Source organism: Melanostigma gelatinosum (genome assembly GCF_949748355.1).
Source record: "Melanostigma gelatinosum genome assembly, chromosome: 24".
Lineage (NCBI taxonomy): Eukaryota > Metazoa > Chordata > Actinopteri > Perciformes > Zoarcidae > Melanostigma > Melanostigma gelatinosum.
The window spans coordinates 10,426,068-10,439,731 of record NC_136657.1 but is presented as its reverse complement, the minus strand read 5'-3'; the positions used below and the strand labels follow the sequence as shown (position 1 = coordinate 10,439,731).

The 13,664-nt window shown below is 45.7% G+C and overlaps 3 protein-coding genes across 4 annotated transcripts in view; 1 reads left to right on the top strand and 2 right to left on the bottom strand.

Annotated features, from left to right (window-relative positions):
- Window positions 1-809: 809 nt before the first annotated feature.
- On the bottom strand, window positions 810-10,403 carry rpgrb (retinitis pigmentosa GTPase regulator b). Of its 2 annotated transcripts, none has more exons than XM_079296781.1 (17): window positions 10,302-10,403; window positions 9,494-9,619; window positions 9,307-9,399; window positions 8,924-8,986; window positions 8,672-8,830; window positions 8,205-8,354; window positions 7,978-8,136; window positions 7,450-7,605; window positions 7,242-7,366; window positions 6,881-7,072; window positions 6,632-6,806; window positions 6,213-6,295; window positions 6,071-6,130; window positions 1,874-2,056; window positions 1,748-1,796; window positions 1,573-1,673; window positions 810-1,504 (listed from the first exon to the last, which is right to left on the bottom strand). In XM_079296781.1, exons 1-17 carry the CDS (start codon window positions 10,330-10,332, stop codon window positions 1,250-1,252), a joined length of 2,160 nt encoding a protein of 719 aa, XP_079152907.1. In that variant the 5' UTR covers window positions 10,333-10,403; the 3' UTR covers window positions 810-1,249. The 2 variants fall into 2 exon arrangements, with proteins under 2 accessions (XP_079152907.1, XP_079152908.1); XM_079296782.1 differs by having other exon boundaries at window positions 1,573-1,670.
- A 272-nt stretch (window positions 10,404-10,675) lies between these two features.
- Window positions 10,676-12,898, bottom strand: LOC306797340 (tyrosyl-DNA phosphodiesterase 2-like). Its single transcript, XM_079296663.1, has 6 exons — window positions 12,796-12,898; window positions 12,559-12,720; window positions 12,240-12,334; window positions 11,916-12,034; window positions 11,670-11,840; window positions 10,676-11,556 (listed from the first exon to the last, which is right to left on the bottom strand). The coding sequence occupies exons 1-6, from the start codon at window positions 12,882-12,884 to the stop codon at window positions 11,263-11,265; spliced, it is 930 nt and encodes a 309-aa protein (XP_079152789.1). The 5' UTR covers window positions 12,885-12,898; the 3' UTR covers window positions 10,676-11,262.
- A 216-nt stretch (window positions 12,899-13,114) lies between these two features.
- nhej1 (nonhomologous end-joining factor 1) overlaps window positions 13,115-13,664 on the top strand; it is a 6,837-nt gene continuing 6,287 nt past the window's right edge. The window contains 2 exon segments of the mRNA XM_079296477.1: window positions 13,115-13,190; window positions 13,513-13,649. The gene's annotated coding sequence lies outside the window, so the exon portion shown is untranslated.

The window sequence follows — 13,664 nt, the reverse complement described above, 5'->3', positions numbered from 1 at the left end:
CCTGCTGGTAGCAACACGTAACTGCGTTCAGCTCTACTACGTTAATTCACTCGACTATTTGATTTAGAAATCCACAAAAATGTGAAATAGACACGTACAAATAAATACGACACAATATGTTGTACTACTACCTCAAAATGTACTGTTTTAGACTCACCTCTGAGACTTGAAATGTGGCTGTTAGTTTCGTGCTTCCATCTTCTTCTTCTTCGTCTTCTACTTCGTCTTCTTTATCTTCTTCTACTTCTTCTTTGTCTTCTACTTCTTCTGCTTCTTCTTCGTCTTCTACTTCTTCTTCGACTTCTGCTTCTTCTTTGTCTTCTACTTCTTCTTCGTCTTCTTCTTCTTCTGCTTCTTCTTCGTCTTCTACTTCTTCTGCTTCTTCTTCTACTACTTCTGCTTCTGCTTCTTCTTTGTCTTCTACTTCTTCGTAGTCTCCTCATGCTCCAGAATGAACGTTATTTAAAAATGACCACATGACAGTGGCAAAAAGTTACAAATTGACTCACTGTACTTAAATACAATTTTGAGGTACTTGTACCTGATTTGAGTATTTCCATTTTGTGCCATGTTATGGCCTTCGTCTACAGTATATACAGTTATTAATTACATATGTTTGATATTATGCAGTAATATATATATATATATATATATATATTTTTTTTTTCTCTCTAGTTCCAGGTTAAGTTCTGTGCTTCTCTCAGGACTAAATAAATAGTAAAAATATAAAATAAAAAGACTCGTGTTCAGCTTTATATCAAACGTTTTTACTGAAATAGCAAAAATACAATTATAAAAAGTCAGTTTAAATGATTATCATGTCATAATACAAAACAGATCACATCTAAAGTGCAAATGTGCTCAAGGACCATATGTCACAATAAATATTATTAATATTAAATATTATTTATTGTTTAACACACACACACACACACACACACACACACACACACACACACACACACACACACCCTCAGGCTCAGGTCGGAAAGATGTGCCACACAATAGAAACTACAAACTTTAAAGTTAAAAGCGCCCCGCAGCAGCATGGTGGACTCCTGGAGGAGGAGGATGATGATGAGGATGAGGATGAGGATGAGGATGAGGATGAGGAGGAGCTGTAGGTCACTTGTGAACAGATAGTGGTTGATTTAAAAAAAGATACATTTTCCTTTAAAGAGTCATTTAAACTCTGACCCATTTTCACACTTTGGTCTGGCTTTTCAAAATAAGAGCTTGGCTGCTGGGCTCACAGCAGGGTGCAGGCTCCAGAGCGAGGGCCCCTGGCCCCAGAGGGGACCGATCTCTGCTGTGCTCCACCTCTGTTGGTCTCTGGCTCGACGCTCCCAGCAGCACCAGCCTGTCCGCTGACGGGGCCCTCCGCCCTGGCGGGGCCCTCCGCTCTGACGGGGCCCTCCGCCCTGGCGGGGCCCTCCGCTGGGGTGTGGTCCCGGCGGTTGCTCTGCTTGGCCCTGGTGAAGGACAGCCGTCTGAAGAGAGAGAGCTGAGAGGATTTCAACACGCTGTGCTCTCTGACTTCGCCTCGTGTACTTTCATTGTTTCGTCCGGTACCTTCTTGCTGGAGCCCGATTGGCTCTTGGAGCTGCCGTCCGTCGTCCCATTGGCCGGTTTGGAGCCATCGTCCGTCTCTGGCTGCTCGGTGACTTCAGCTGCTGTTGATTTCAGACATTAGTGAGATTTAAAGCTTGTATAAAATGTGTAAAAGTATTTTGTTTGACAACACAACCTTTCTGCTCTCCGTCAGGTTTGGATTCTTCTTTCAGCTCTTCAGGTTTCTGGAAAGATCAGGAGTTTTATTTTGGCGTCAACAGGAAGTGTGAATGAATGAACGTCAGACTTTTAATGGACTCACGGCGCTCTGAGTCTCCTCCGGCGGCTTCTCTGTCGACTCGTCCAAACTCTGCTCGGCTGACGTGTCGATATCTTCTTCTTCTTCTTCAACGTTGTCTTCCTCCTCCTCCTCCTCCTCCTCCTCCTCATCCTCCTCATCCTGTTCCTCTTTGCTCCACGTCTGAGTGAATCCTTTCATCACATCCTGAGGAAAAGTGTGAATCAAAGACAAATCAGTACATTCCAGCTCCACATAATAAGATCTTTGGGTTCATTTGAACTTTAAGACTAAAGAGTAAAAGGAAAGGAAAGAGGAAGGAAAGGAAAGTTCAGGTAAAACTGGGATGTTTTGACTTCATGAGCTCAGGTGACAAACCGCACCGGGTTCCTCCAGACTACAGCAGTGCATGATGGGAAGGGATTATAAACACAAAGAGTAGAAGAAGAAAAGAAGCCCCACCTGATCCCGACACATCTGCAGACGTCAACACTGGGTTCTCTGGTTTCAGATTCTTTTCTCCGTTTTATGTTTTGGAGTTTTGGACATTTGAAGACGTCGTGTTTCAGATATTTGATCAATTAAACAAACTGAGAAAATACATAAAAATGAGCTGTTGAGATGTAGTTTAAAAACAGACAAAAACTAAATGAATACAATAAAACATTTATTTATTACAAACACATAAATGAATAAAAAGATAAAAATAAAAAGTCAAGATGTGAATATTAGAAATAAAGCAGCTTGTTGTTTGTGTCTGAAAGCTTCTTTAATACTGGAATTAATAAAACACTCAACATGTTGAAGCTGCCATGAAAACAAGTCAACAAAACGTGTGAATTCAAATAAAGGAATAAGAGCATGAAGGCACCGTGATGCGTTCAGGGACCTGGTTTGTATCTCTGTGTATAAGTACTTGATGAGTGTGTTCTTTGTATATAAGTACTTGATGAGTGTGTTCTTTGTATATAAGTACTTGATGAGTGTGTTCTTTGTATATAAGTACTTGATGAGTGTGTTCTTTGTATATCAGTACTTGATGAGTGTGTTCTTTGTATATAAGTACTTGATGAGTGTGTTCTTTGTATATAAGTACTTGATGAGTGTGTTCTTTGTATATCAGTACTTGATGAGTGTGTTCTTTGTATATAAGTACTTGATGAGTGTGTTCTTTGTATATAAGTACTTGAGTGTGTTCTTTGTATATAAGTACTTGAGTGTGTTCTTTGTATATAAGTACTTGATGAGTGTGTTCTTTGTATATAAGTACTTGATGAGTGTGTTCTTTGTATATCAGTACTTGATGAGTGTGTTCTTTGTATATCAGTACTTGATGAGTGTGTTCTTTGTATATAAGTACTTGATGAGTGTGTTCTTTGTATATAAGTACTTGAGTGTGTTCTTTGTATATCAGTACTTGATGAGTGTGTTCTTTGTATATAAGTACTTGATGAGTGTGTTCTTTGTATATAAGTACTTGATGAGTGTGTTCTTTGTATATAAGTACTTGATGAGTGTGTTCTTTGTATATCAGTACTTGATGAGTGTGTTCTTTGTATATCAGTACTTGATGAGTGTGTTCTTTGTATATAAGTACTTGATGAGTGTGTTCTTTGTATATCAGTACTTGATGAGTGTGTTCTTTGTATATCAGTACTTGATGAGTGTGTTCTTTGTATATAAGTACTTGATGAGTGTGTTCTTTGTATATCAGTACTTGATGAGTGTGTTCTTTGTATATCAGTACTTGATGAGTGTGTTCTTTGTATATCAGTACTTGATGAGTGTGTTCTTTGTATATCAGTACTTGATGAGTGTGTTCTTTGTATATCAGTACTTGATGAGTGTGTTCTTTGTATATCAGTACTTGATGAGTGTGTTCTTTGTATATCAGTACTTGATGAGTGTGTTCTTTGTATATCAGTACTTGATGAGTGTGTTCTTTGTATATCAGTACTTGATGAGTGTGTTCTTTGTATATCAGTACTTGATGATGTGTTGTGTTACTTCAGGTGGAGGTACTGCGGCAGAACGTCGCCCCAGAACTCCTCGTCTGTTGCCTGACCTTTGACCCCTGACCTCCGCTTACTGACAGATTTAACACTTTTGACCTCAGAAGACTTTTTCTTTTTCACAACCTCCTCCTCCTCCTCATCGTTATCAGCCTCTTCATCCTCTTCCTCACTGTTTTGATCTTCCTCCTCTTCCTCACTCTCTTCTTCTCCTGCTTCTTCTCCTTCCTCACTCTCTTTTTCCTCTTCCTCTGCTTCTTCTTCCTCCTTTTCACTCTCTTCTTCTTCTTCACTTTCATCCTCATTTTCACCCTCTCCTTCCTCACGACTCTCCTCCTCTTCCTCAGCACTACTCTCCTCTTCTTCCTCGTCTCCCTCCTCCGATGACTTTAAGGACTCACTTTCGCCCTCCTCTTCCTCACTTTCCAAACCCCCCTCTTCATTTGCAGACTCTCCTTTGCTCTCCGTCTCATGACTCGACCCTTCCTCACTTTCTTCCTCATCCTCCTCTCCTTCATCCCCTCCTTTGCTCTCCTTTGATTCCGTCTCGTCTTCACTTTCACTTCCTGCTGTGTCGCTTGCTTCCTCCTCCTCCTCCTCCTCCTCCTCCTCCTCCTCCTCCTCAGCACTGCTTTCCTCCTCGCCTTCATCACTTTCTGACTCATCCTCTGGTTGAAGAGTGTTGTCTTCGTCGTCATCATCATCTTCTTCTTCTGTTAGTTTCTTGATACTGTGACTGACATCATCCTCCTCCTCATCCTCCTCATCCTCGCTGATTTCTGCACTAGTCCTCTTCCCTTCCTCCTCCTCCTCTTCCTCATCCTCCTCCTCATCCTCCTTCTCCTCCTCCTCCTCATCCTCATCCTCCTCCTCCTCCTCCTCCTCCTCCTCCTCCTCCTCACTGATTTCTGCACTAGTCCTCTTCCCTTCCTCCTCCTCCTCCTCCTCCTCCTCACTGATTTCTGCACTAGTCCTCTTCCCTTCTTCCTCCTCTTCCTCCTCCTCTTCCTCCTCCTCCTCCTCCTCCTCCTGACTCTCAGGTGTGATGCTGATGCTGACGACTGGTTTCTTGCTGAAGTCTGCAGCGTAGGATTCGGACTCTTCGCTGCGTGGTTCGGTGGCGCTCTCTTTCAGGACTCCACGGCTGCTCTCGGACGGCGACGGCGAGCTTCTGGACGCGACCTCGTGCACCAACACCGCCGCGAGAGCAGCCGCTCCGGCGAGCAGGCCGAGCTTTGACGCCTTTCCTGTTTTTGACCGAGCCTCTTCTTGGTTTGGTGTGCGAGCGCGTTCACCTGGCGAGCTGCCTCCTGCACTTTGCACGACGATCGGTTTGCTTTTAACTCGGACAGGTTTGGACTGCGTGACGTTCGGAGCGGGTTCAGAGACAGCTGAGGGCCTCTTCCTGGTTTCAGGACTTCGTTCAGAGTCTGGTTCCGGCTTCCTGCCGACCTCGATCAGCTGGCCTTTCCCCTGAGCCGGCCGGGGCCGCTGCTTGGACGCTGCCTTCCTGATGTCCCGTGCACCGGGCTCGTCTCTACTGGGCTTCCCCTGCAGCTCCTCCGTGGCCACCACCACATTCTCTTTGTTCCGATTGGTCGTTTTGCGTCGGCGTGGACGAGGAGAGACGGCCTTACGCTCCCGGGACGCCGAAGAGAAGCTGCTCTGCTTCAACAGCTGTCTGTCCCGTTGTGGGTTGTCTTTAGCGGCCTTCCCGCGCTTCCCCCCCCTCTATCCCCGGCACCAGGCAGCAAGAAGAGGGTGGAAAAGAGGCATGCATTAGAGAGAAGAGACGTGCAGAAGAGACAGAAGAGACGTCATTGAAGGGACAGTTGTGATGTTTAGAAGTGCGGTTCTATGAGGTTCTGATCCAGTAGATGGAGCAAAGCAATGTTCTGCTTTTAGACACCTAAGAGAATCATATAGAACATAGAATATAGAATATGTTCCCCTCTCTACCTCTGTTATCTCTCGTCTCAGAACACGGGAGCTGCTGTGAGTCAGTAACACGCGTCACAGCATCACAACTATCCCTTCAAGTTAACCGAGGTTTCCTCCAACAACAGGGACGTTCAGAGAAGCTCTTTAGTCTTTGAACCGGGAAGCTGAACACAGAACGCTGTGTACAGTTCAGGGACGTGAGAGAAGACGTGAGCAGAATGACGGTGAAGACTGGAATCATTCAAAACATCTTCAGTGAGTGAGTTACCTTCTGGACTGGAGACAGAGTGAGTGTTTGATCACCGGGGTCCATCTTCATCACGTGTGTCTATCAGGAGGAGAACAAAAGAAGAACAATGAGCAGCAGCATCCAGCATGTCCCAGGTACGAGACGGTCCCTGATCTCTCACCATGTTGAGGAAGTCGGAGGTTTCTCCCAGGCCTTTAACGCTGTCGCTGTCCGTCAGGCTCTCCACAGCGCCGTCTGTCTGCTCTGCAACACAGGACGGCAAGTCAGCGCTCCCAGAGCAGAACCTGCCTCTTCAGCCAGCTTCAAATGCTTTACGGGCTTTGTCTTTCATGCTTTTATTTTGAAATGCTTAAGAGTTGAATCTATTCAAATACATATGTTTCTTTGTGTGCATTTGTACTGTCAATGAGAGAGAACTAGAGATGTGCAGGGGAGAAGGAAGCAGAGGAGAGATCAGAGATAAACTATGCTGGAAGATCAGAAAGAAAGACGAATGTAGTCTGATCCTGGAGGAACCTGAGGAGGAGGAGGAGGAGGAGGAGGAGGAGGTGGAGGAGGAGGAGGAGGTGAGGTAGGTACCCTGGTGGATTGACCCTGCGCTCCTGTGTTGGCGAGTGCCGTTGAGCACCTTTCTGTGGCTCAGCTCGGGCGGGACGGTCTGGCTGCAGACGGGCAGCAGCGCCGGCTGCAGGTAGCCGGGCGTCATGGCGGGCAGCGTGCGGAACACGGCGCCAAACTGGTCCGGAGATCTCTCCTGAGGGGAGAGGTGAGGAGAGGCTCGTTTACCAGGTTCAGTCTGTGGATCCAGACCCAGAGCTCCGTACCCACCCTCTCCCTCCTGCGGACCCGAGCGGAGAGGCTCCTCTGCAGGGCGGAGGAGTCGGCCGTGTCCCCCAGCAGCTCCACGTACGGCTGCTCCAGGTCATCCTCCGTCACGTCGTCTTCCTCCAGAGTCACGGGAGAGCAGCTCTGATCCCTCGGCCGGGCCAACACCACCAGGTGGCAGCCGCCGCACGTGGCCTGGAGACCGGAGACACAGCCCACCGTGTTTATCCATCAAGACACAAATATGACATTAAAATATTGCTCACAACAAATCACAATCAACATGAAATACCTGCAAAACAAATGAATAAAACATTGAAATGTAAAGTCACGTTTCTGTCAGTGTGTCCGTGTGAAGACGTACTGCCTGAACGTGGCACTTGAGGAAGCGCGGACACAGAGTAGGTTTGAACTGGTTGGTGAAGTTCTCTTCTCCGAGGCCCAGCTTCCCGTGTCTGCCGTCTCCAAACGTGTACAGCAACCCGCCGTCTGAACAACACGACACACGCTTCACACGTCTGCAGAGAGCTTCCTCATCAAACAATCTGAATGAAGAGGAAGAGGAGAGGCACCTGTGACCACGGCGGTGTGGTTCTCTCCACAGCTCACGTGACGGACTCGTCCCTTCTTGAAGTGATCGAGCGATCGAGGGAGACGCGTCTCGAAGGTGAACGTCCCGTGACCGAGTTGTCCGAACTGACCGAGACCGAAGGTGAACACGTCGTCCTCTGAGGGACAAGAGACGAATTCACCAAAGACTTCAGTGAAGGAGGAATGCATCAGGTCTGACCTCATGCGAGCTGTTCTTGCTCACATGCTGCTTCAACATCTACATCTGCTGGTGTTATTGTTTGTTTCTTATCATGTCAATTACATTTTTATTTGAGTTATTGTTGATGTATATTTTATACTTCCAGCAAACTAAATCCAGATTTTTTGGACAAAGAAATTAAAGACAAACATTTAGCCGGTGAAGGTACTAATATGCTAAATACATATTACAAATATGTATTTATATTTTAAATCCTGAGAAAACAACGCTCAGTGTTCAGACATATTTGTAGTTCTTTCAGACCCGTGCTCCTCTCCAGCTCCCCTACCTGTGAGAGCCACCGTGTGTCCGCCTCCACAGGCCACCTGGGTCACCGGCTCCCTGAGGCTCTTCACCAGCTGAGGGACTCGGTGTCGGGCCAGCTGCTCGGTGCTCAGACCCAGTTTACCGCTGTCCCGCTCTCCAAAGGTGAACAGAGCTCCGTCACCTGAGGCCCAAACCAGCTGTTACTACTCATAAATACCAATGTGATGCATTACCACACCCCCTGCTCACCTGTGACCAAGGCGGAGTGGTAGTACCCACAGGACACCCAGCTGATTGGTCGTCCCACGCTGACTTCCTGTGGCGAGGAGGCGTGTCTCTCCTTCCCCAAACCGATCTGACCCTCCGTGTTGTCGCCCCACATGAACAGTTTACCGCTCTCTGTGACGGGCAGCAGATAGAAAGATGGAAATGTAACGGCGTTTATTTTGTGAACAAAACAAAGATGAAGGTGAATGGAAAACATTTTTATTAAATTTAGTTTCCTCTTTTTGGAAAAAGCTGGAAATGTTGACGGCATTTAATTTGTTTATATCTATTTATACTCGAGCGTTTTTTATTTTTAAATTTGAATGAAAATCTTCATCATGAAAAATCCAATTTACTGCCGAAAATTCTAAAATGTAAACCAGTTAAATTTGAATTGAACAAATGTAAATAAAAAAACACAACAAAAACATTTAAAATGTGGGCGTCACCCGTGAGAGCAGCGGAGGTGTTTGACCCGGCAGCGAGCATTTTGATTGGTCCGTGTGACCGGAAGAAGCCGATCCTCTGGAAGGACGTCCTCTCCTCACAGTCACCGAGCCCCAGCTGACCCTCGCTGTTCCCTCCGGAGGAGAACACTTTGCCCGGAGCTACAACCGGGAACACACAACCAGGAACACAGCCGGCTCTTTACCATTCAAACTAAAGTCTGGAGCGTTCTACGTCCTCGGTCACACTCTCACCTGTGTAGATCAGAGTGTGGTTCCTCCCACAGGCCACAAACTGGACTTTCTCACATTTAAGAGCTGAAATTACACAGAAATAATAACAGTTAACGCTACAAAAGCACCACTGCATGCATTGTTTTAGCTTTGTAGCGTCAGGTTAAAGTGGCAGAGTCTTCAGTGTGTCTGTGTAATTCTATTGAAACTGACTGAGCTTCCTTAACAGTGCACAGAACTCTGATGAGCAACCAATCGTCTCTCGAGATTAGACAGATTATGGACCTCCCAGATTGGGATTATGATGGGACGGGTTCCCCTCTGTTCTCCTGTTAGAGGAGGCTGAAGCAGCACAGACACACAACACTCTCCCTGAAACAGGAAACAGCTGTTTAAGGGCCGACCTTTGACACAGGTCGGCTTGCTCACGGTCAGTTTGGATCCCAGACCGAGCTGGCCCCAGTTGTTGCTGCCAAACATGAAGAGTTTCCCCTGTTCTGTGAAGACAAAGACAGGTTGTATTCGAAGGTGCTTGAGCTGAAGGGAGTGATGCATTCAATGAGCAGCTGGTGCTACCAGAGCGTCTCTCACCTGTTATTAAGGCCGTGTGCTCGTCTCCACAGGAGATCTTCAAGGGGACGTCGTTTTTAAGCCAGAATTTACTCGGGACGTTGTCTGCAAATTTACTCTTTCCAAAAGTGAAAACTGCTCCTGATTCTGATAAAAGAAGAAGAAAATAACTAAATAAATTCATCACACTTTAGATCATCTATTGGTCACTTTAAGACAATTTCCTTTAACTTCTTTCACTGCTGAATTACATCATTTTCTTTTACCTGTAATAATGTATCATATTTTATACATGTTTTGTACTTCAAGTATATGTTTAAGCTACTTCCTTTGTACTCTTACTGAAGTTTAATGACACTGTGGTATTGCTACATGTACTTTAGTAACCATAACAGTAAGAGTACAACAGGTCCATCTAAAATGTAACTTTAATAGAGTTTAACTTTCTAATAATATACAATGTAAAGAGTACAAACACATAGAAAGTGTCGTTAAGTGATGTAGTTACAGTGTATTATGTTGTGACTACATTAGTGAAGCCAGACCAAACAACTTCTCATATTATCACAGTAATACGTTTAAAAACCAACATATTAGTACTTCAAGCAAAGAAATAAGAAGTGTATATATTAATAGTAAACTAGTATGAGTGTTACACACATAAGATACATGAATAAATGGTGAAAGTGAATATAAAAAGGTGTATTTTCTGTTAGCGTGCTAGCTAATAAAGCAGAAGCTAGCTGAGCTCTCCATGTAGCTGCATGCTAACAGCTAACGACATGAATCGTTGTCGGTGTAGAATGATGACGGAAGACTCGGTATCTACCCGGGATCTCGTCCTCGGACCCCCCTGCCATCTCTGCGGGACTTTAATCCGCTTTGCTCCGCGTCGTGGTGCTCCTCTTGTTTTCGACTCCGACAACCCGGAAGTAAACAGAACTTCTCCAAGGTTACGACGTTAGACGTCACGACACTGACGACGTGACTCTTAAAGGGACAGTGTGTTTGTTTTGATGCTGAATACGCAAATTGATTTATAAGTGTTTATTTTAAATATGCGTTACTTAATGAGCAGAAATGAATTACTTTTCCAGTGTAAAATAATAATTATTATTATTAATATACAGACATTTTGGTAAGAGGTATTAATATTTTATTAAATTACATAATTGTATGTTATTTAAATGGTTGAATGTTATAATCACAAATACAAATCCTGTGGAATCCAAAAGAAGAACCCCATACCCCCTGTGGTGGCTGCAAACTATCAACCATCAACGCAGCACACTGTTCCTTAAACTATGATACGAGACACAAAGACACTTGTTTGACTGACTTTATATTTCTGGATTGAGTGCACGCTGTCAAGTAAGGTTAAGTCAAGGTTGATAAAAGTGTTAACTTTCCTGTCAGTGTTTTGCAGCCGACCATCCTTCTAGCTATATATGTATATATGCTGCAGTCAGCAGATGGAGAATTTAGTGTACCTTGTTCAGAAGAACTAGTGAACAAATAAATTGTATTTAAAATCATCCACATCCACTTTCATGTTTTGCAGCTGTTAGTTGCTCCTCTACTTCCTTTGTGCACTACACACTACATATTATACACTACACATGTTAGAGCTTCTATTCATATCCAGGAATCAGATCATGACACGAACATTAAAAACAATCTTGGATGAAGCCTGAGGAGTATCGTTCACTGAGGAAACATGACTGCAGGTGAAACACACGCACACGCATGAGGCACACACAGACATATAACAGAGGAATGAGGACGGGGTTTCAGTTTGTTTTGTGCATTTCTACTGAGAATGTGCAGTAGATCCCCCAGTGATCACTGGTGTAGCGGCCACACCTCAGCTTCTCCAGCCCTATCAAGGCCATGCTGTCGGGCTCCAGCTGTGGGACTCCTTCCGCGGCCGCCCGCCGCAGGTAGAGCCGGTCGAAGCGGAAGCGACTCTTGTAGCGGTGGTCGTTGTTGGTGTTGGCGTGGGTGTCCCATGTGTAGCGGCAATGCTCCGGCTCTCCCAGCTGCTCCCACACGTCACAGGAATCAGGAAGGCCCACTTTGGCCACCTGTGGAGGAGCAGTGTATGAACAAAGAGGTGAGCTGTGGATTACTACACCAGCAATGTCATATGTATTATCTTTGTAATGGCTTTATCAGACAGAAATGGCAAACATCAAACCTCAGCATCCCTCAGGTTGGTGTCTCCTCCAAACAGGACGGTGACGTCATCAGGCATCTTGGCCATCCTCCTAATCACCAGTCTCAGCTGTCTCATCCGCTCTCCTGCGTTGGCCTTACAGCTCTCAAAGTGGGACGTCATGAAACAAAACTTCTGGCCTTTGAACAGCACCTGATTTTGAAGGATAGATATTTGTAGGTCGACGCACACCAGGCAAAGCTGAAATGAATTGTTCTGTGCACCAACCTGAGCGACAAGCAGGTTCCTCATCATGCGAGTGGTTGGATAGGCGACTGTCTCACTGTCCAGCAGTGTGATTCGAGACTTCTTCAGCAGCATCCCGATGAAGTAACCTTCCTTTCCACCTGATCAGGGAGGGGGTTCAAAATGCACAGCACCTTATCGTCTGAGTACAACTGTTTGTTGTGTTTGTACTGGCTCATGCGTCAGACTTTCACCAAGTATTGTTCGTGAAAGTACAAGCTGCACAGCTGTGGAGAAGCATCCCACATGACCATTTTGAGAGAAACGTATTCGTGAAGCAGCAGGTGATCACTTTCTCGCTCGTACCTTGGATGAAGGTGTAGTTGTCCGCCAGACGTTTCTGCATGAAGCGGGTGTATGGCTGGATGAGCTCCTGCAGCAGCACCACGTCAGGAGAGTGTCTGTGTGGAGAAACGTTGAAGAAGGAGACTGAACTGGTCAAGAGTACAAGTTCAAGCATGAACCTGCAAATCCCCATGATCTCATGGAACTATGTGATTGAGCAGAATCCCTTTTATTGGAGCTTATTGCACATCTGCTGTATCTAATCACACTTTCCGCAAGGCTGCATTGAAAAAGCGTCTGATATTTGTGATAAAAGTGATAAAAAGCAGCTCGGTCTCACGAGATCAAGTAGGAGCAGAGGCCTCTTGCTCTCTCTGGCTGCTCCTCTTCATCAAGTCCATCCACATTCCAGGAGATCAGCGACAGTTTGTTGTTTTCTTCCTCTTCTGGTGTATTTTCTGTTCCTTCACTGCAGACAGCAGGACTGTCCCCAGCCTCATCACTGCAGGAGAATGTTGACTTTAATTCATACAGAATTGTAAAATGTGAATGAGAGCATGGTGGACAGTGGACATACCTGCTTCCTGGAGGGGTTCCCTCCCCCTGCTTTCTGTTGGTTGTGGTGCTGGTGGTCTTTGGTTCTGGGTTCGGGTCAGTTTGATCCATAGAAGACTCTTCTATGGCACAAACTTGATCCATATCCGTCTCAGAGTCAGCCATGGTCTCTTAGAAAGACTCATCCAAGGTGGGACTAAACCTGTGTAGCACAGCAGAGTCATAAAGTGACTCATATGTGGACACAACGCTTAAGTTTCTGTTCTACAGAAACGATTCTACACCGACGCGGAACCTTTGAACTACGCTGTTGTTGCACGTCGGCGGTAGAATCCGGAACTGTCAACAGGAAGCGGCGGAGACGCAGCAGCGCTCGGTTCAAACGTTGGTAGTTTGAAACTAAAGTCCCTTGTTTTGGTATTTGTGCTGATTGTACTGGGTCGGGGTTGTTGTGAATGAAGCAGTGGCGTCTTACGATGGAGAAGAGGGTTTAAATGTTCCGCTGTCTCCTTAGAATCTGCGCTCAGAAGTGACTGAAGTTATAATCCACAGATGTGTGAATGGAGTTTGGTGACCGGACATCCGCTTCCAGCTCTGTACGGCTTTATGTTGCAGTCGTAAAGTTGCTTATTTGGGATTTTTGCAATTTCCAAATTGGCACGAGTCAACCTCTGACACGCGCACTGTGTTTCACATGACGACTGACGAGAAATTCCTCGTTTCTATTCCCCGAAAACAGGTCAGAAGAGAGCAGCCGCTGAGCCGCAGAGCCGCCGCTGCGGTCTCCCTCCTGCAAGGCGGTGATTATGCGGCCGGGGCGGCGTCTGTAGCCCGGCTAACAGGTCTCAGTCCGGCTGTGGGACGCATTCCTGCGAGGTGAGTGATTAACGA

Excerpts from the sequence above, each read along its gene's own strand:
- LOC306797340 (XM_079296663.1), bottom strand. The coding sequence starts at position 12,884 with ATGGATCAAACTGACCCGAACCCAGAACCAAAGACCACCAGCACCACA. Across the intron at positions 12,335-12,558 it reads CTCTGCTCCTACTTGATCTC|ACACTCTCCTGACGTGGTGC; the intron begins GTGAGACCGAGC and ends TTCTCCACACAG. Across the intron at positions 11,557-11,669 it reads CCAACCTGAGGGATGCTGAG|GTGGCCAAAGTGGGCCTTCC; the intron begins GTTTGATGTTTG and ends GCTCCTCCACAG.
- rpgrb (XM_079296781.1), bottom strand. The coding sequence starts at position 10,332 with ATGGCAGGGGGGTCCGAGGACGAGATCCCGG. Across the intron at positions 6,807-6,880 it reads GGGTCCGCAGGAGGGAGAGG|GAGAGATCTCCGGACCAGTT; the intron begins GTGGGTACGGAG and ends CTCTCCCCTCAG. Across the intron at positions 6,131-6,212 it reads CCTCCGACTTCCTCAACATG|ACACACGTGATGAAGATGGA; the intron begins GTGAGAGATCAG and ends TCCTCCTGATAG.